The sequence below is a fragment of the Zosterops lateralis genome, assembly GCF_965231275.1.
Source record: "Zosterops lateralis genome assembly, chromosome: 10".
Taxonomy (NCBI): domain Eukaryota; kingdom Metazoa; phylum Chordata; class Aves; order Passeriformes; family Zosteropidae; genus Zosterops; species Zosterops lateralis.
Genome location: NC_139770.1, coordinates 16,769,669 through 16,792,333, shown reverse-complemented (window position 1 = coordinate 16,792,333; position 22,665 = coordinate 16,769,669). Strand labels below are relative to the sequence as shown.

General features: G+C 41.0%; 1 protein-coding gene across 1 annotated transcript in view; it reads left to right on the top strand.

The window, feature by feature from the left end:
- The window catches only part of NYAP2 (neuronal tyrosine-phosphorylated phosphoinositide-3-kinase adaptor 2), a gene marked incomplete at its 3' end in the record, with an annotated part of 132,821 nt that overhangs the window by 49,574 nt on the left and 60,582 nt on the right, over nucleotides 1-22,665 (top strand). The window contains exon 3 of the mRNA XM_083868621.1: nucleotides 11,334-11,632. Coding sequence (XP_083724747.1) covers nucleotides 11,334-11,632 — 299 coding nt within the window. The remainder of the gene's footprint in view (nucleotides 1-11,333; nucleotides 11,633-22,665) is intronic.

Below are 22,665 nucleotides of genomic sequence, written 5' to 3'. Positions count from 1 at the left end.
AATGTAATTTACCTCCAATCACCTACTTTTGTCGTAAAGCAGTATATCCACTGGTTAAATGACTGGGTGCTGCTAGCTCTTAACAATTGTTATCTTTCACTTCTTACTGAGGTAAGAATAAAATAGAGTTTCTAGAGATCAGAATAATGAGCTGAGCAGCACCAGGACCATTAACATTTCTGTGTGCCATTCTAGGTAGGGTACAAAATATTTTAACATGCAAATTCACAGAGGTGCATGTGCAAAGTCCAATAAGGTTCATCCTTCCTAGAACTGAGGACATGGTTTGGTGGTGATAATGGGTTGATGGTTGGATTTGATGATCTTAAAAATCTTTTCCAACTTCAGTGATTCAGTGATTCTATTCCTTAAAGCTCAGTATCCCATCCCTACATTTATTAAGTGGGTGAAAGTGCCTATTAAAAGATATGTTGTCACGAGCTCTCTGTAGGACTTGAAAGTCTACTGTTCCAGTCCTGTACATAACAACCCAAAATGTTTAAATTGAGGCTGCTCTGGTTTAAGATTTTTATCATGGGACCCTCTTGAAGGAACTTTTTTTGTTTTAGCATCTCAAAGTTGAAAACTCTGGGGTAGCTGGTGCAGTAAGGACAGAGCAACAGGCTCCTGTGTCCTGTGTGGACCACAGGGCAGAGAAAGGGATATCACATACTCTGGAGCAGAGAACAGTAATTTTTTAGGTTTAAAAATATATAAACAATTAAAAAGCATAGCTGAATTGCTCTTCTGAGGCACAGAGACATCCCCTGTGTGCACCTTGGTGTGCAGATAACTGATTTGGACTTGGAGCTTACACACAAATTGTCTCTGAGCTTCTTCCCCTTTCTGTTGTTTTTCAGTAGGCTGCTGCCTGCAATGTAGCTTTGGGAGAGGGAAATTCAGTTTATATTATGTCAGTGTTATTGTTCCTAGATAGAAGACTTTTCAAAGGGATTTAAGCAGCCTGGAAATATACATGCACTACAATTTATTACCAGCAGCTTTGCTGATTTTAACAATAATTCTCAGAGCAAAGAAAAGCAACAGCACATCATTTTTGGTTTGTCACCTTGATGTAAAATTAGGTCCAGACTTTGTGTGACCCTGGCTGCCACAGCTCACCACCTCAGTGCACACACAGCATCATTTCTTCAAGCTGAGACACTCCAAACATGACACTCAATAAGTGACAGCTCTGACGAGTTGCCTGAGGAATAAAGGGAATTTACATACTTTCAGTATGAACAGCACAGAGCTGATCACCTCCCATGCAGGGAACTAAACTAGTACATTCCCCACTTAATTTACCATTACACCCTTAAATGCAGGTTACAAGGGTGTTTACTCTTTGTTTTAATGCTTTAGCTCTCTAACAAATCCTCACACAGACTTTCACAGCTTGGAAAACAAGCTGTTGCTTTAGCAAAATTCCATTTTGTTGCAGCTTCATAGGTTGTAGTGATGACCCTTTGGGCAATATAAGTACCTGTCCCTAAAGGAGCATTTAAGTTCCATCTTCCTTTACTGTCAGAGTTTCTTTGACATAGTTTTTTGCTAAAAATTTTGGCAAAAAGCTACTCTTGCAGGGAAAAAAAAAAAAAAAAAAAAAAAAAAAAAAAAAAAAAAAAAAAAGGCACAACACAGCAGTGCCCAAAATTATCTGATCATCCCCATTTGCAAAAGTAATTCTGAGAGTGATGAAAGTCAGCATGTGCTGATTTCTGTCAGCTTTGGAAGTTTATTGGCAGCTTTTATTGTAGCCAGTTGTCTCTGGTGTTAATTTCCTGTATACATAAAGACCTTTTAGTAGTCTGCTGGAGTTCCTGGGTCTGGCCCATTAGATCTGTGCTCGGATACAGAGGAGAAAAGAGTTTCTGTGCTTTGCATTTGGACAATTCACCTTGATTTCTAAAGGGAGTGCATGGAGATGCAATGAATGTGTTGGAAGACCTCAGTGTTGAAGAGGTTCAGTGTCGTGCTGGGTATATGCATGAGTGGGGAAAGATGTACATTTACTGGCTGGCCTCTTTCAGTGTCCTGACTCAAATCACTTGGTCCTGACCACCTCTATGCCCACTACGCTTCCTTTTCACATGCTCTGACGTGCAGTATTAAATTAACTGTGTTTCTGAAAATAAAATGTCCCTTTTTATTTATTTCTCTGAACAAATAAGTAGCTTCTGACAACCCTGGCTAAGAAACTGACATCCCTCAAGACAATGAAAGAGTTTTTTATATTATTATTTCTAAACTTAGATGTGAAGCACATTAATATTCTGTTGTTGCAATAATGATCACTTTGTTACTCATAGAAGAGTGACATAAGCAGGGAGTTCTTCACAAGAACTTTGTATCTTAGTGAACAAACCTCATGAGGCTCTGATGATAAGAACTGTTGATACTGATGTACAGGATTTCATTTAGCTTTATTTAGCAGATTGAGACTGTCCAAGGAGGGAGGGACACCAATGTACACATCTGTGGAGTGATTCCCTTTCCTGTTTTCTGGGTTTATTACACCAGTCAAAAATATTTCACTTAGGTTTTGAGTCTGTTTCATTTTGCAAAGCAGAGATACTCGCTGCTATCCACTTAAAATACAAAGTGGTGATGGACAAAAGAGCTGAAACCTTTCCTTCAGACATCAGAAGGAACAGAGAGATACCTAATAGCACAAGGGCAGTAATTCTAGGACAGGAAAGTCAAGGCAATGGGCTTGGGCAGGGTTCTTCCAGGTAAAAATGGATTTTCTGGTGAAGACTTCTGTGGGTTCCAGAACCTATGACAGCAAAGTGATGTATCCAGCAGAACACTTCTGTAGTTAGGCCAGGTAAACTGCAGTAAAGTTTTTGTTGTTGTTGTTGCCTGTGCAAAGGCCAGTCCAGCACCCAGAGTCCTCATAAAAGGGGAAAATATTCAAATAACCCTTGCATTGTTTTAAAATCTTGCACTGTGCATTCCCCTAAAATGAATTTTTTAATATATAGTTTGTAGATTAAATTCAATTTAGTCCTATTTAAGTTGCTAATGTGCAGATATTTTTTTAGTAACTACCCACTGACCCTGAATGTCAATGAAAGCAGTGGCTAAAATTGTCCCCAAGATATTCGGATAAATGCCTGATCAAAAGAATGGAAACTCCCAAATTTTGTCATGTGCTGAGATGTCTGGAAGCAAAATCACCCGATATGAATATAACAGACCTGGAGTGGTGAGCTGTCACAGGATAGGCTGCTGCGTAAAACTGTCCCTTCAATAGAACCTGCATCCTTGTCACATCCCTACTGCAACTGTGCTACTGAGAGCTTCTCCCAGTATGCCAGGAAGTGCCTCTCTCCTTCTTACCTCCTCACAGGGTATTTAAAAAAGAAAATGAAGCGGCAGATCAGATCAGAGAATGTATCTTGAACTGCAAATTGTGAATGACAATACTACCAGAAGAATAATGTGAATAACTAGACCTTCAGATCACCAATTGTGTAAAAAATAATCTGTATGTTTTGCTATGGATCATCCTAAAGTGCAATTTGTCAGGGGTTTTCTTCCAAACTGAAATGCTGCTCTTCCTGTTCCCTGCCACTCAGGATTGAAGAATACTTTCAGAGTCCTTTCTCTTTGGAACTGGATACCATAGGAAGCATTTATTCAACACCATAATTTCCTTGTCAATCCATTTGAGCTTGGATTTGAAAAAACAGCAGTGTCATGTTTGCTTGAGGGACTGAGAAGAGCATCTGTACAATCAGTGTTTGAAGTAAGCCTGAATTTGGAAAGGCTAGACCCAGTGTAACATCTCAGCCCACACAGAGCACTTGGTTTACAGGTCTCTGTCTTAGAGTTTCAGCACATTTCATTAATTTCCTCAGGTTTTAACTTTTCACAGCATCTGATCCACAAAAAGCATTTTTTACTCTTTACATATTTTTTTCCATTGAAGCTTTGATTCAAAACTGAAGAAAAATTTCCTTACAGAAATGCCCAAGAATTATTTTGTATGTTAATTTATTCCCGTATCTCATTGAAATATTTACTTAGCCACAGTTGCTCAGGCAGAGTGGAGTCTGGGCCATGTGGTTTTCCAGTGAATGTGATAAAAACACAGCCTTGGTCGAGCTCCACCTGTTTTTGACAGGATGCAAAGCCCCACTCCATTAATGCGAACATGCATTTGCACTCAGCTTAAACATTGCATATGCTCCATGTCTAATTCTAGGTGACTCTGAACATATGAGCTTTCATTTGCTGGCTTTTAGCTGTGCATCCCCCAATGCAAAATTAAAAATAACTGTATCTTTATAACAGCAGAGCACTTTCCATTCCAGCCTCTTAAGTGTTGTATATTCACAACCCACAGACGTGGGTCCATGTGCATCAGTTGGTCACCGGGCACACGTGGGGTGCAGCACTGGAGTCCCTGTCCCCCAGATACAGCAGGGAGAGTTGGTCCTCCTGAGGAGAGCAGCTTCAGGCCTTTGTGGATGTTCAGCCCAATGCAGGCATCCTTAGTCCCTGGTTTAAGAGACAGTCTGATATAAATAGAAGCAGTGCCAGTGGAAAATAGAACTAGTACCTGCACTTCTGCTCAGATTCATGAAACAATCTTGTTCTCTGTGGATCAGAAAGGTCCTTACTCCTCATTTACTCCTTTCCAAGCTGTCTAGCTTATGTTAGGTTTGTTAAAAATAACCCAAAGTTTTTAATTTATCAGTGTTTCTCATAAAGTGTTCTGGGTTTGTTTTGATTTTGCCTTTTCTTTCCTTTTTTCCCCAAAACTCCAACTCTTGCTAGAATTTTCAACATTTGCATTATAAAAGTAGTTCACTGCAGAGCATACAGATCATTATTTGAAATCAGATTTTCTGGCATCATATGGAAAACCTGCTGTGGACAGTTTTGGTTAATTTTGCTTCTATTATCCATTGTGCACTGCAGAGGGAATACAGCTGTCTTTTGGTTGCTCCCCAGGGACTCAGTTAATCTCACAGTGCAGCCACAACATGTGGTGTGGCAGTTCAGTTTCTTCTGGAGCTTCTGTGAGTCCTGTTGGGGATGGCAGACTCTCAAGAGGACCACAACGGGCTTAAATAAATAACCCTGAAAAGAAATAACTCTTTGAAATAAGTGTCAAAATGGGCAGTGGATACACATCTGCAAGTGGTGTTGCTTACAAGAGATTCATGAGGCACGAGCAATTTCCACAAAGCTTCCTGGGTGTTCCAGTGCATAATGCAGGTCCTCAAAGTGGGATTGGCAGCTCATCTCATGTCTTCAGGATCAAACATTGGGCCTGTGGGTTTGACAGGTGGGATAAAAGAATAAATTTTATTTTATAGCACTAATGTATTCCGTATATCCTGAGAGGCCTGACTTCTTAAGCAGCACCTGATCTCCTACCTCAAAAGCAGAGGCATATGGGAGAGGGAAGAAGTTTGATGTGTATAGACATATTGGCTGCTCATTTTAGGCAGTCCTCCAGGTGCACAAAATGGCTCTAAATCTGACCCTTGTCACAATTCATTTAGGCTTTAGCCTATATCTAAAAGGATGGTAGCATTAACCTCTGGATCTTGATTTAAGATCATGGTGAGTTGTTTGGAATATTTCAGAAAAGTAATGCAGAAAAAAAGTGTGTATGTTCCTTGGGAATAAGAAGGGGGATCTCTAAAGTGTTATTAAAAAATAGAGATAAATGTACATGTTTAATTTTTGTGATAAAAATGGTATAGATCTGTGTAAAACCATACCTACAGGGTAGTTCCTGTATCCATGATTGTGATCCTGTCCTTATTTCCTCAGTGTTACATTTCATGGTCTGTTGAAATCATGTTTAGGGGGATAAAAATAGTATATCTTCTGTTGTTTTGGCATCCAACCTCTAATTTACAAATATAATTTATGCTAATCTTGAAAGTGCTTCTCAGATACAAAGTAAAATGTGTCATCCTTAGTATATGTGTGTATAATTTATTCTGATGGGGAATAGACATTTCAAAGCCACTTCAGCCCTTCATATGCAGAACATTTGATGTGAGTAGGGCAGCTGGATGTTCACTGCTGTAAGAGCAAGGAAATGGTTAAAACAGCAGTAGCTACTCTCTTAACCCAGGAAACATAAATGCACCATGGGATAAACTGCTGCTTGCACAGTGAAGCCAGCTTGTATGAAATCCTTGAGTTAAGTATTTTTATTCCTTTTGTTTTGCTGATGATTAGTCATTTCTACAGAAAATTCTTCCTACGTTATCAGTTAATTTTTTTAGTGACTTTTCTCCTGTCTCTGACTCAGGTGGTTTCCCTGGTGGGTTAGAAGCGTGTCATGGGGGGTTAGCTCTGTGTGGGCTCACAGCTCCCCAGAGGGAAGGAGCCTGGCCATCCATGTGCTTCACTTGCCCTGGAATTCATAGTTCTCCCCACTTCCTGAGGAGCCTGCAGAGACTCCCAGCTCAGTTTCTGCCAGCAAATGAAACAATATCCATGATGAATCTTCTTCAAGCACAAGAGGAGTGAGCAGATGCTCTTAAAATGGTTTCTCTTGGTTACCTGGAATTTCAGCACTTAGAAGAATTGTGGCCTTCTCTGATCCCTGACTGGAATGTAACACAGCAAAGAAATGGTAAAATACCTTCAAAGATGCCACATCCCCAGCAAAGCATATCCCCCTTCCTCCGTCTTTGGAGGTCAAATCTCATAATCAGGTGTAGCTCCCTTTTTGAACTTGTGTCTAAAAAGCAGAAAATCCCATGTAAAGCAGCACAGGAAGAAAAAAAGGAAACTATGCAAAGATGAGGAGAACTACGAAGTGGTTCTTGGTGCCTGAGGGATGAAAATAATCTAGTGTAAATTTAAACTGATAGGAGAAGTTTTGCATGAAAACCAAGAACAAGAGTAGATAGATGGCTGGGAAGAAAGTGCATCTCCAGGGTATTCTGACTTTATGGTCTCAGTCCAAGATTTTTACCCCTTACAGCTGCACTGAGGAATTTATTATTCCATTTTGTTTATAGTTAAACAGTGACACCAAGTAAAACAAAAGTTTTCATGCAACTATTATTTTGCTTTCCAGGAATTAATTCAGTTTCTGTCTGGACCAAGTAATGAAACTGCACAGCAAATTAAAGTTCTTTGCAATATTAAATAGGAGCAATGCAAACTAAAAAGACCACACTGATTGATGCAGACAATCTCTGGATACTTTCTGTTTGCCATGTATTTTTCATAAATGTGATGAAAATTTATTTGTCTTAGTTTTCTAACAGCTTGAAAATATGTTCACAGTCAACAGGAACATTATGACTCATGGCAAAGCAAGGCAGACACGACCTTCCCCGTGCTGTTTGCATTGAGTACTTTCTGTGTTCATTTTTAATGTTTAGTCTTCTTCTGTAACTTTCACTCTTGTGATGTGTAATGAAATGAATAATATAAAAGACTTTCTCCTCTGTAGTTCTTCAAAGAGGTTCTTCCATTATTGTGTGCCATAGTTACAGCAATACTCTGGTATCTGCTGGGTAGAAAAGGGCAGGCAGAGCACCAGAAGTGAGCTGTGAAGTGTCCAGCACTGCCATGGCCACAGCCTACATAACAGCAGGCTGACACTGCTGTAGGAGCAGCAAGGCCAGTGTGATTTAATGCCAGCCCAGTTCTGACCTCAAAAAACTCAGCTGACAGATAAAACCTATATATTGAGATGCATTGGATCCATCAATCAGATCTCTTGTTCACACTTTGTAAATGAAAGCTGAAATATGCTGTTACTGGTTTAAGACAGATCCGACTGTTTGGGTATTTGTTGTAATGATTTAATTCCATCACTGTGTGGAAGAGGGAAAGGGAAGGGCTCATGCTTCCCTTGCACTGCACCCAAGGAGAGAGCATGTGGCAGCTCTCAATGGTCTGCATTGGCCTAGTTAGCTGGGTTTGGAGAAGGCCTGTTGTGTGGTTCTGAAAGGAGAGATGGTTCACAACAATCTTCTTAAAGGCGTCTGACACCAGCCTTGGCATTGCCCTTTTCTGCACCTGTGGCAGCATCAGTCACTGGACCTGGGCAAACATAGAAGTGCATTTTCAGCACAAAGTCAGATTTGATGTATGTAGTGTAAGCCATCATATTATTAATTTTGTTGTTATATAATCATGGCTCTCTTTGCAGACAAAAGTCTTGCATTTTTAATGGTTATTTAATGCTGTACATAATTCTTTGTCAAAGAAGCATTTGATCCTGGGCAAGTTCAAATTGAAACTTCCCAGAGGAATAACCAAATCTGCATTTTCATATATATTAATAAACTATGTAATACTTGTAGCAACCCACACAATACATTTTTGGAATGAGATGGAGCTCATTATCAGCACAATGAGGAGCACAGAGTCTTACCTGTCAGAAATAATGGACTGAGACACAGTTGCTCTCACTCTCACTGTCTCTGTGGTCATTGCTGCACAGCAAGTTATGTGTAAATCTTTGTCAGATTGCTGTGCTGTAGTGGGACACACATGCTAGCCCCAGCCAATTCCAATGGCCCTGAGCAGGAGGATTATATAAATAAATCCTTTCATTCTGTCTGGGTTCATGATGTAACAACAGCAACAGCGTGTGTTGCACAAGTCCAAATGGACCTTCAGGATGCTGCTGCCTGAGGGCAGGGGGTGCCACGTTTGAAATCTGCCATCCTGCTTTTGAACTTGTGAGTCTGGGGTTACTCCTTTCTCTTTACACACAGAGGGTTTTGGTCTGCGTTGCTGAGGTGTGAACTCGGCACCCCACTGTGTGTTGTGCTGGTGTGAACTGGTCAGACTCAGCTGGGAAACACTCACTGTTCTACACTGGGAACTGCTGCCAGGGTGAGGAACGAGTCTGAGCCTTTTGTGGTCCTGGTCAGTGACAAGGGCCCAGGACCAAAGATTAGAGGTTGGTCTTCTTCAGCCTGTGGTTTACAGTTCTTAACTGTATGTAAGTGTTTACAGTTGAGCATTGGCTCCTACATTCAAAGACAAATGGACCCTCTTTTAAATGTGGCTGAAAACAGGAAAATGGTGCCCTGCTGTTTTTGCCTGGTAGCTGAGCAGAGGATATAGTAGAGCAAGACCAGATCTATTCCAGCTGTGATGCTGCACAGCAGCAGGTTCTGTTCCCATCTGTACCCACAACCTCTGTCTGACCTGGCCAGAGGGTCTTTGTTCTGGAGAAAGTGTAGGAAACAGGTTAGGGTTTCATCTATGCTGAAATTCAGTAAAGTATAAAAAAATAACAGGGGGAGGGGAGTGGGAAGAAAAAGGAAGGATTTAATTGTTTAATGAGACAGTGCATTTAGATACCAGGTAAACATTTTGTAAGTTTTAATTTCTGGAATACAAGGTGCAACAGTTTGGCAGAAATCCTTCATACAAATGCCGTTCTGTGTATTCTTAGGGAAAGGGTGAAATATATCACCTCAGAGGGATTTGTGCAAGTCCATCCAGGACAGAACCTGGCTTCTAATGGATGGTTCAAACACCTTCATGCAGCAGTGAAGTAAATGCAGTAATTAAATAGTGTAAACTGTTAAGAATTGTAACATTGGAGACATGGCAAACTGAAATATTTTTTGCTAAGCATGATTATCCAATGGACTTAAGAAAGGAAGCAGACTCCCCACCTGCATTCTTCAGCATGTTTGGATAGTAATCTTCTTTAAATAATATGACAGGCTCTTTCTGTAGTCCAGTGTCAGAGGATTATATTATTTTCAGAACAATTTATGAAAGATTAGTAGAGGCATAGTTAATCACTCAAACTAGCTACAGGTTTTTTAGAAATATTCATATTAATGAGTTCTACCTTTTGATCTTTCTGGCTGCAAATCCCTTTGGAATTGATGCCAATTAGGATTTAGTAACAATTTGGTTTATGAACACGGGCCAGTGTGTTCATACGTGTGTCATGTGTGTTCACACATTTACATTTGCCCTGGAAAGGGGCACATGGTCACTTAGACCTGTTCTGTTGTCAACCAGTTTTGAAAGTAAACATCTCCACTTGGAGAGGAAATGGAATAAGAAGGCAGGAAGGGTAATAAGCAAACAAAGATTCTGCTTTATCATGCACAAAGCTGTATATTGCTCATTGCCAGTCTGATGCTTTTAGGACAATTAGATACAGCTTGTGTTTTACCTACAGTGAAGATGGACACAGTATCAGGAAATGAGGTGACCTTGCTTAGTCTTCACACTTTTGAGAAATGTTCCTGTCTTTTAAAAAAGGAAATGTGTTCCAGCACCAAATAAACTGCACCAGCCCAAGGCAACATCAAGAAACTTTCAGAGAAGGACATTGACCCAGCCTAGAGCTTCACTCTGTGTGAAGGGGAAACAGGAGTTAATTAGAGCCTTCTGATACTTCACCGTTCTTGTGCTGACATTTCTATGTGCCCACAGTGCACATTTCAAACCTCCTTGCAAAGAGGCCCACATTGACCTGTGTATGTTGCTGAGCTTCTTTGCATAGTCACTGACTTGCCTGAATTGAAATGTGCTGTTGGTTTGCAGTATAAACACCAGTAAGAGCTGTTTTTCAGAACTGGTAAGCATAAGTGGAACAGGAATAATACCAAGTTCTCAGTCATGCCACCCACATAAAAATGCAGTGTTTGGCATGGTAGCACTTGTTTCAACTGAACTTTCCTTCTTTACCTGTGTTTCTGAATGGCTGGAGGTTATTTTCTTCCTGGTGTCCCACAGTCCATGGCCTTTTCATCTGCTACACTTGTAATTTACTAGTCTGAAGCTGCTTCTGTTGCAGACTTACGTGGATTAGATGTGATGTTGAATTTCCTATATCCAGGTAATTTTTAGAACATTTCTTTACCATTCTTTAGTCTCAAGGGAAAAGATTGATTGGATGCCACAAGCCTTGTTTCCCAAGCTACATGAGCATCTGTAGTCAAAGATGAGTGTCAGGGACTGTGGATCAATACACCATCTTGTATTTCTGAAGTGTTATTTTTTGCCCTACTCACAGTCTCCTGTTTTCCTGAAAACTCAGTTCTGACTTTCAATGTTTGAAATTGGTTCTGTAGAAAATTTCTAGTTACAATACTATGAAACCTGACAAAAGCTTTTCTTGATTTCTTCTTGCAAATTCTGAGTGCGTAGCAGTGTAACTATGTCTTAGTTGTTGGCAGCTTATGTTGAAAAATAGACTTTTCTAGTAGTCATCTTCTTTTCAGAGAAGAGCACTGCTTGTTTTCAAATTCATAAACATGATCTGCTTGTCAAAGGCAGAACTGAGACCCTGGTTCCAGGTATGGTTCAGGCAAAGGAGAACCTCTGACTTATATTTGTATTTTCTCTTACAGCATAGGTGGAGAAGTAGCAAGAGGAAATGAAGGCAGCTACGTGGGGAAACATTTCCGCATGGGATTTATGACAATGCCTGCTCCTCAGGACAGACTGCCACACCCCTGCTCCAGTGGCTTCACTGTCAGATCCCAGTCTCTTCACTCAGTTGGAGGAACCGACGATGAAAGCAGCAGCTCTCGAAAGCAGCCGCCTCCAAAACCGAAGCGAGACCCCAACACCAAACTGAGCACCTCGTCTGAAACAGTCAACACTGGAACAACAAGCAAAAGTGGGAAACTACCGGACAGGACTGAAGGTAAACACAGTCATTCTTTGGGAAAAAAGGGAGTTGGTAAACCAGTCTTAAGATTATCCTGTTGCACTTAAGAATTACCTGTATGTTTCCTTATTAGTGTGACAATGCCAACACAGGGGTCCTAGACCACTCATGTCTAAATGTTGGACCAACTACCCAACTCCTCTGGATAGTTTTGCTGTGGATATTTGTCACTGCACCACTTAGATGGTGTAGATGTATACTGGAGAATGAGTTGAATCTATTAAAAGTGAAGAGGAAAAGAGTTTGCTGTCAGTTGGAATGTAGACTGATGTTATCTGCCCACCAGACAAATTCCACCAACCATATCATTAGCCTGGTGCAAACCACAGCTCTGGAAAGGCTTCTCCTCAACAAAGCAGTGAAGAACAGAAATTAATAAAAAGAATACTGCATGGCCTTGAAACTCCACAGCGAAGAAATATCATCCAACAGTAAAAATTTTAGCCAGGATGATATAATGGATTGCTCAAAGATCCTGTTTGTGTTTGAGTCTACATCTTCTCTTCCCAATCCTCCTAGTTACATGCCAGCCAGTGCAGCATTCAGAAGAGAATTAACAAATGGTTTTAGTAAGGATGTTGTTCCTTACTCTGCACTGCTGCAGATGAGCTAACACTGTAGGGATCATCTCCTTGCTTTATTCCATGCTGTAAATACATCCTGTGCAGCAGTAGGACCAGCTGTACTCTCTCCTAGGAGAGATCAGGATGACTCTACTTCACAGTGGGAACTGTAGGAAGGAACCCATAAGGACAAATGTTTTTGATCAGTGCTGGTGTCTCCCACTGCTGTGCTACATATCAGTTTTGACACCCAATACAGCACATTGTCCTCCTTGTGTGTATCCCTTTGCTTGGTGTTGTGGCCAGGAATACTTGTTAGCTATATTCATGCTGTGACCCCCTTTGAGCAAATTTGATTTTAAAAAGTTGTCAATGATAACAAAGATGCCAATGAATGTGTAAATCGTGGTGACACATATGTCTATGATTGTGAAGTTGAATGCAAGTGCTGAACAAAGCTGTGGATTTATTTATGCTCTTGGTAGTTTTTTTGCATATGACGTTTTTCATTATTTCTATAGCTTGTCTTCTTCAGGGACCATGGCATCGACTCCACTGGACTAACATGGCAAATGCAAGCATTAAGTAGCTGTCCTTAACAAAAGCAGTTTTCCACAATTTTGCTGGACCTAAGCCTACACAGAAACCATATAACTCTGAGATTTAAATTCTCATATCAGAAAGTCTTCCAAATTTTGTTTCAATATCAAAAGAGAATGCATGGCACAAACTTCTTGGTCTGATATGCTCTGAGGTGAAAGTCAGGAGCTCTTACTTTACTCAAAACTTCTTTAAAAAACACAACATTTTAAAGTATTTTTATAATTCTTTAATATATTACTTAGCATTCTTTCTCCCTGAATCTGCCCAACCAGAATCACCAAGACTAGATGAAGTTTGTTTTGCAGACAATGTAGTAGGAAAGAGTTTAATGTTTTCTAACTTGTTTAATGACTATTCCTGCAAGTGTGCATTGAGTCACAAGTGTGCATTGTGGGAGTGTGAGAATCTTCCCCAGAGTTGCATGATGCTATTCAGAATAGCTGACTTCTGCATCATCTCTAGGATGATTAGGAATGGAGTCTGTTTTACCCATATCCCAGCCTTTTCCTCATTTGCTGAGATGCAAGAGAACTTGACTGGCTTGAGGTAGCAATAATAGCAATGATAATGATGATTGAAATACATCCAAGTATTTTGCCAGCCTCAGAGAAGTTATGGCAGACTCCTTAAACAGCCTTTTTCCTCACAGAACTAGTGTTTTTTTCAGCATTATTCTCATTCTGGAAGGATATGAAAACTTTGGTTCTTTTCCCTCATCTTCTTCTGCCATCTGATATTTGAGTCCAAGGGAGGAATATGTAATCATGTCCCTTCTGACAGATTTCAAAGTTTGAAATTGGTTGACATTTCTGTTCCAAAGACACTTTTCCTCCTTCACTCCATGCAGGTTGAGCTTGATCTACCCCATCATATGAGGCTGTGAGTGACATGTGTGGTACTGTAGCCTTGTTCACTCTGGTTCGTCTCTATGACAATGGTACAATACCAGAGACCAAGTATTGCAGAGCACCTTGGATTCTCATTATTGTAATCAAGAGCTGAATATTCATAGCATGAATATGTCTGTAAAGAACTGATGAATGAGTAATACTTCATCACTAGCAAAAAAGATAATACCTAAATGTTACCTTTCAGTGTGAATAAATGCCTTCATGGAACATTAAGAATCTCTATGATGTTTAATTTATGACATGTGTTATGTTCGTTCTTTGCATGCAGAGCAGCAGTGGGCACTTTCAGGCTAAAATGAAGAAGTTCCTGGAGGTTTTCAATTGATAGAACCCTTTAATCACACTGCTGTTTTTGTGTGTTCAGAATGCCTGCCCTGGTTCTATGTATACTGGGGTTTCACTAAAGAGTTTAATAGAAAGATCAGACTGTACATTTTTTTAGTTTGGTTTGGGTTTTTTTTAAGGGAGCAGTCAATTTTTTCACACAGGTATACTCAAGGGTGATACAATATGGTGTTTAGATGAACAGAATGTATTTCTAAGATGTTTTGCTCTCACTAGGAGAGGCTTTGTTATCAAGGTAATGTTTGTTTTGATGAATTTTCACAGTAATCTGGAAATATAGGAATGTTTATATAAAAACTATGGTCATACATAGATGAGAACCTCTAAAGATGAGAAGAACAGATGGAAGTCAAAGTTCATTACCTGCAGTATTGATTGATACAAATATTAGACAAGCTTTGTCACTGAATACGAAATTATTATTGTTGCTCTAAAATTAATTCCCAGCAAATTCAGTATCTGAAATTTTGTTCAAAGAATCCTGTGAAACTCAATTCTACTGGTGTTGTTTTGTGTGGACCATTGGTTATACCTATGCAGCAGTTCTCATTCTAGTAACAAACTTTGAATTCAAGGTATTGTAAGTCTGCCTCTTCTCAATTTCAGGTGAGAAATTCCATAGGATATAATATTCATGTTTTGTTTTGGATGTCTTTGAAAGCTCAGGTCCAAGAACAGGCAGGTTTAATTTTCAGTCACTGTTGTCTGTATTGTAACCAAATATTTGTATATGCATGTGTCTCACACATTTGCATGTTCTTGTGGTGTTTGCAGGCTGAATGACTACAGCCTTTTCTAGGAACTATGGAAAATAATGATGAAAAACTCTATTGTTTCTCCATCAATTACCATGGAATCTCTAAAAAGGAGTTGTCACAAAATTGTTCCCAGCTCAATTTTTTTTATGGCTGTGCAGAATAATTCAGACTATAATGTCTATTGTCTGACCCTGTGGCTACTTTGAAAAGGAATTTGCTACATTTTCTAGACAACCAGGGACTCCCTCATCACTCATTTTTATTAAACATGTTTGCTTTTTGATAGTGATCCTGTTTATACAAACAAAAGCAGTAACTGATAGTAACTTTGATAGTCTTTTTGATCATAGTGAAATCAAAATATTGACTCTATCCCATCATAATATCTGCCATAACGTTAGATTGGTTTGAATACATCGGACTTTACTGCAGGACCAGAAGAAATTTGGTCATGAGCTTGAAGGACGTTTTCCTCCTGAAGCACAAATAGCAGCAGTAACACCCACACTGGTTCTGTGCACTTTTCCTGTGAGTGCTCTGGCGTCCATATTTGTGGGAGTGTGAGAATCCTCCCTTGAGCTGCAGTGACACATGTTGGCCCTGTCTCGATGTGCAGCACTTGGGTTTGTTTTGTTCATCCCAGCCTACCTTGGCTCTGCCTGAAAGAGCCCTCTCCAGCCTGCAGGCATCCTTCTCCTTAACTTGACATTAGCTTTGTTGCTGTGTTTCCATACTTTGTGTCCCTTCTTGTGCTTTAATATTCCATTTCTTACTCTTCTGGCTGCCTCTCATATGCACCCACAGAACGCCTTCCACTCAATGCATTTCTCCTCCATGACAGATTTCTGGATTTTTTTTTTTTTTTTTTTTTTTCCAAATGTGGGTTGTCTTTTCTTCAGAGTTTTCAAACTCTGGTAGGAACAGCAAACAAATGGAGCTGTGCCCCATGCATCACACATTGCAAGTGAGAAGTGAACTGAAAAGGGTAATTTAAAATAACATTTCAGCGTGGAAGGCATATCTAATCTCGATCCTGAAAGGCTTTTTATTGAGAAAATGCAGGAGTGTAATTAATTGATTTGTTTTCAGTGCCCAATCTCACAGAAAAAGGAAGTAATAAAACAGTGTAATTGGCTGATGTAACCAGCCTCAAGCAGTGTTTTTTTGATATGATCACTGCGTGTCTACAGGAAAGTTTACAGATCTGCTGCAGTGCAAATAAAAATGAAAAAAATACAAGTGAACTGCATTTTGAAAGTTAATTTTTTGTTAAAAATTCTGCTTAGTGATATGGAGTACTAAATTATATAGAGAAATGCACAGGAAATATATAATTGAATTATAAAATTTAATTTATATCTGCATAATATACACATGTGTAATGGAAACACAGGTTCTATATACTTTCATGTAGATATAAACATGTGCACACAGATACCAGTTAAAACTCAGAGTAGCATTTTCAAAATGCTATTCATGTTGTAATTCTGCTGCTGCCAGAGACAAAGGAAAATTTGCCTCTGATGTGAGAAAATACTTGAAGGGGACCCACCTCTTGAACCCACTCAATTTGTTTAGTGTTTTCCTTCCAAGTGTTTTGGGAAAGAAGATCTTGCTGCTGCCTTCTAAGCCCTTGCAGTGAGCTCAGCAATTTCTAAAGGGGGACAGCTTGTAAGGAAGATTTTTCTCAGGAGAAAAGCAATTACAGTAACTATAACTGGACTTGCAGTCCAGCTGGTCTCTCTCATAAATCTAGTTTTCTGTCAGCTAGACTGGTGGCTCTTCATTGTAAATTTGAACTTTTGCTATTCTCATTAACCAGAGTTTGGATTAAAGGGATTTAGCACTTTTGCTGGCTTTACATAGAGCTGGTTTCCTTTTATTTCCTACCTTAGTGAATAATGTATTTCACCCAAACTTTGAAATAGTATCCTCTGCAGTAACCATGACATGTTCTTCCTTATAGCCAGATCTTATTCCCAGATCTTTCCATCCATGCCTACCAAAGGAAGAAATCTCATTAATGAGCCCTCTTCAGACCTAACAAGTCAAAAGGGACTGACAGATGAGTTCTGGTGGGTTGACCTGTGGGCAGTTTGGGATGCTCCTGCTCTGGGCTGTGTGCTTGACCTCGTGCTGACATGACAGCCCAGCACAGTGCAGTGCTTTAGGGAAATGTCTTTGGGGCACGAGTGCTGCTGCACCCCGTGGCAGGAGCTGTGGCAGAGGAGTGGGGAGGCAGGTCTGGGGAGCAGCATCCTGCAGTGCAGTCTGTCAGAGCCCTGTGCAGTGAGCACAAGGCTTGTGCCATGGCTCTTGCCACGAGGGCCACTTGTCACTGTGGTGTGAAGTGCTGCTGCAGTGCCAGGGTGTGGGCCTGGGGGCAGCAGAACAGCACAAGGGAGTGCTCCCTCCTGAGCTCCAGCTCCAGGACATCCCGCCAGGGCACGGGCTCCTCAGCCAGGTGCTCAGTTTGAGCTGCAGTGGGTCACTGAGAGGCCTCAGTGCTTGCATACTGTGCACTTTATGTTTTACAGCTCATTTTCCTCTCTCCTGCAGCCTGCATTGTGTTTTGAGCGCAGCGTTTTTCCCTGTGGAAGCTGCAGCTTGGTTCATATTAGCTATGTAGGTATAATGTGAGCTGGTATTGAGCTGTGTGTAGAGCAAAGTGTTTTCTTTCACGTACCTTAATTTGACTCTTGATCTCAGTGCTGTCTTACCCATAATTGTTTGTATGCTGTGCTGTATCCCTTGCAGCCTGTGAGGCTTGAGAGCTTAGCTTGAATCTGTGCACGTGGAGAGAAGGGCTGGCACTGATGAAGGGAAAAGTCAAAGCCAGCAAAGTCAGAAATCACAGGCCTTGTTGTCAGTAGAATGACATGGAATTGGCTTTCAGCTATTGTGTCTGACTCCAGAGATGTGTGTGTCCTGTGTGTCCAGCTGGCATTGGGATGCATATGGTGCCTTCAGCAGTGTCAGGGCCATGCAGCTCCTAATGGAGCCCTGGCATGTCTTTCCCTTTGCTCAGCCCTTCCCCTCGCAGCCTCCTGCCTGCCCAGGGGTCAGAAGGGTGGAGGGCAGCCCTGGCCTGTGTTGGGACTCTGCCCAGTAGTTTGTTCCCAATGATCTGCCTTCAAGCAGGTGGGACATGGCAAAGATGTTGGTCTGTTCTCTAGTATTTAATAGCTTAGAGACTTTCGAAGGCTTTGCTTTCTGGGGTGTTGGTGGTAAGAGTAGTTTTTCACTGCTTTGGGATTTGGTTTTCTCTGCTTTTGCTAAGATTTCAGTTTGCCCCTCCCTGCAGCAAGTCAGTTGTCATATTGCAGCTTTCAGAGCTGGTTTACTTCCCTGCATCACCTTCTTCAGCCCTTCATCTTTCCAGGTCTGTTTCTTCATCCCTCAGATAAGCAAGGGCAAGGGGAAAGGAGGGAATGAACATAGCAGTTCTTATAGCTGTTATAATAGCTTTCTGTGCAGAGCAATGAACACGATGTGATTTTTGGAGGGATTTATAAACAAGTTTTGAAGCCACAGAGGGAATATGTTCTTACCCTCCAGGCACGCATGCATACTCATTAACGTTAATGGAAGCTGCAAGCATTGAACAGAAAATAGACCAGGCAAAAAGACACGAAGCTCTGTTACCCACTGGGGAATCACACAGTGCCCAGGACTTGGCAGTTGGTACTTTAGCTGTGTTCTGCTAGTCTATCCTGTGTACTTAGTGGCTTTTCTTATTTTTCTTAATTCAACAAAGCTGCTTTATGTATTTCTCCTTGCTCTTTTCATGATAGGATGTTGCTCATTTGCTGAGACTCTGCACCTGGGTTAAAAAAGCCCAAAATTAACTGTGCAGCTCCCCTGCAGTACAGCTATTGCTCTGCTCTCAAGGGTGATGGAAGTTGTGATGTTCTTGATAATGGAAAAGCCTTAATAATGTGAGTTCAGGGAGTGTTTTGCTGATTTACCAGATTAACTGCAAATGCAGCCAGTCCAGGAGGAGCTGCCTGCCCTCAGCTGAAGCCAGCAAGCTCTGCTAAACATTTGTGACTCCTGCTGTGAGCATGTGGGCTTTTCTGCACTCTCAGTTCAGAGCCCCAGTGCTCCAGGGCTCAGGAGAGTTTATAAGCCTGGTCAGAGCCTCAGGTCCAAACTGCTGGTGAATTCACATCATTCTGCCCTGGAATTAGCTGGACCATCTCAGAGCTAAGAGCAGTGTTGGGCATAACACAGACATACTGTATGGGAGATTTTCTCAGACTGCTGTCCTCTGGCTGTACAGGTCACTGTAGCCCCTGGACATGCCAACAAGGCAAGGAAATGTGAGCCACTTATTCATGCCTGAAATCTAGGACAGAGTATTAGCACAGGTTTCACATCATATGAAAGTCACTAGGCTGCTTTTAGAGCCAACCCACTCCTGGAAGTATTTCAGATGTGATCTTTGAGGTGTCTGAATCAATAATCTCTGCCAGAAAGACTAGAATGAAGAGGAAGTCTCTGAAGAAAGCTCAAGTGTGGGTGGTCTTGTTCACTGCATGGTTAATTTGCAGCCTCGATAGACAGACCCTATGTAACTGTAAGGTTATAATATCAATAAACCTATTCATTGTCAGCAGATCACTGTAAGTCATCACATTTGTGACTTTGTTTCATTTTTTGTTTTGTTTATACCTCAGGGGACCATAATACTGAAATATTATGAGCTGAAATACTATGAAATACTAGATTCTTGCATTATTTTGCTTCACTGAATGGCTCTGAAGTCAAGGCCAGAAAAGGAGGGGAGGAGAAATCCAGGTTAATTCTCTTGCCTTATTTTGACAGCACATCACAAATTGTTAAGTAAAATGAAATGCCTCTGAAACTGCAAAAATAACAATCTGAGAATCCTCCTACTACACTTCTGTTTTGCATACTGTCTTTGGCATGTTTTTCTGTTAAAGGCATTGTGGACAAATGAGTAAGGGCTTGAGGGATCAGACTGAAATCCTAAAGCCCCTGTTTACTCTCAGAGCTCGTCTGTGATAATAGATGTGTCTGGCAAAATTCATTTGGAGTTAAAGAAAAAAAAAACACAAAACAGCTGCACTTTTTATAATACAGCAAGTACGTTGGATTTCTGCCTCATTGTCTTTACCTTATTTTTAACTGGTGCCCTAATTCTCGTCTCACTTTAATAACCAAATGAGACAAATCCTCATGGAGTGAAGCATGACTGAGCTCTCAAAACATTTTGTGCTCCCTGCACTCACACTGGCTTTACTGGGGATGCACAGTGCTTACAGAATCACATCCCAAAAGATTCAAGTCTAGCTCCAGGTGAGATCCTGTCACAGCCAGCCTCTGCTTTGTTGGTAATTTCTTTCTAATGACTGTTTGAATATAGTAGTCTTGGTTGGTGCACTGGTTTGCTGCTTTCATCTCTTCCACTTGGCTTAATGCTGGATGACATCAGGCAACATATGCCTGACATGCTGCAACTGTGCTTGGCACTTCATGCTTGTCCGTCCGTCCGTGTGCAAACACTGCTGTGCTGGGGTAATGTGCTGACACTGACAGCTCCACAGAGCACAGCTTCCTTCTTGAAGGGCCATCAGCTTGCCTGGAGCTCACAGTGTACCAGCCTGGGCTTCTCACAGATGCAAGAGGAGAAAATATAAAACAATGCCCACGTAATTTTGGTGCTGATTTTAGTGGCCTTAACTTTAAACCACTGGCGTGTCAAATGAGAAGCGCATCTCCCAAAGTCTGGTTGGTAGATGGCTTCTAGTTCAGGGTGAAGAAAGGTTTGGAAGTGGGCAGTAAAAAGCTGGAGCATAGTGTACTTGGCATCAGCAAGAGCTTAATATCCATTCTCAGTACAATGGTATAATATTTGCATGGCTCCCATAATTTCTCTGAGATAATTGCAAATAATACTCTACCTTCAAAGTCACAGCCCTCTTGCACAATAACAATTGAAGAATTATAGCTCCCCTTATGCTTAGTGGTAAAACCAATACTACAAGTACAGGACTCTCTGGGCATAAACATGCCTGGAAAAACCAGCAGTATTACCTTTGGGTTGTTGTTCCTAATGGTGCTTTGTGGGATTAAGGAGATTGCTGACATCCTCCCCTCCATGCATGACTACAAATGGAGCTCTCTCCTATTTCCTCTTGGTAGAATACCAAACCTTGCTTTAGAATCACTAGAGTAATGCCAGAAGTCTCAGTTTCAATGGGGTTAGGGTTTTGCTTATGACAATGGAAGTCTCTTAATATCTGAATTTTGGTGAATAGGATGGTAAGTAACCTTGTGATTAAAATAAAAAAAAATCCAAAACCAAAAAGCAAACACACCAAAGTGTGCCAAGCACAAACTTGAAGCTATAGGACTAGTGTGTATGCAAAAGCTTGATAATATGTCTGGCCTACTTATTTTCTTCGTTTTGAGTGTTTGCAAGCAACAGCATGAAAATTCAAAATGTTCTATGATTCTGAATTTGTTTTGGTATGTTAAAGGTGAAATAATTTTTACTGGTGGTGTGGCCAAATATCTGCAGTGACTCATTGTCATATGACCCCAGTCCTGCAAATGCACACTTGCATGTCAGTAAGTGTTATGCCAAATGGAGACTTAGTAAAATAATACTAAGCATCCTCTCCCAGGGGTGTAAGTGGAGGAACAGCCACTGGCTCAGATGACCTTGAGTATTTCACTTGTCCCTCAGTGTCACAGATTCCTCCTTTGTAACACAGAGATAGTGACAAAAGCTTTGTTTAGTGAAGTAATTTGCAATCAGCTTATGATGAGAATGTTTCTGCTCACATGGAAAGCTTGAGATGATGGGACACTGCTTTTGTGAGCAGCACTCTAGAAAGAGGCTTTTGAGTAGAGAAAGGAATATGTGAAAACCACTGTCCTTGCTAATGTGAAATTTTGCACACCTGACAGGGCTTCATTTGTGAACTCAGGGAAGTCACTCTGGAAATGAAGACTTCAAGCAGCCACTCAGTGTAGGAACTGCTCAAGTTCCTTTTCTCAGCTTCCTGTTGGTATCACTGATGCTGCAGAATGTGAAAAAGGATGGCAAAATCTGAGCTGCCATTATGGTGCAGCTCTGAAATGCTGAATGCTATGGGTGTACAGAACAGACAGTCCCAGGAGATGGTGTATAACCACCCCCCCAGAGCTCAGGCTGTTCTGAGCTCTGCTCTGCCATAGCCTGTGCCTCAGTGGTGGGGATGAATTCCTGCAAAGAGATTCATTTCTGAAAAACAACAAAATGAAACAGTCTGGAAAACACTAGGTTATAGCAATAACCTCTGCTTTCCCATTCCTTTTTCTGCTCCATCTTTGCCCTTTCATCCTCCATCTTGCTTCTCGGGTGGAATAATGAGATCAAGCCTGACATTTGAAATGAGATGCTTCTCCTAAAACTTGTTTGGAACTGCACAAAACACTGTTAAAAAGCACTGTCCACTGCAGTCATACCAGGTGAATTTATGGGGATTAGGCCCAGCTGCTTGGCCCTTGTAGATCAACACTATTACAGGCTCTACTAATTTCACTACACTATCTGCAAATAAATGCAGGATGAAATGATAGTTGCCAGACACACAGAGAGGCTCTGAGCATGAGACGGCTGATAAAGTGTGGCCTGTCTGTAATTTTGTCAACACTTTATTTAGAGTTGAGGGGAGAGGAGTCACTCCTATGGAGATGGAAGTAAAATTAATAGCTGGGAGGCATTTTTCCTAAAGCTGATTATAGTGAGTATTTTATAGCACTCAGCCTCTGACCATAGTGCTGCTGCTGTTACATTTCCAGGCACTGCTGCCTGC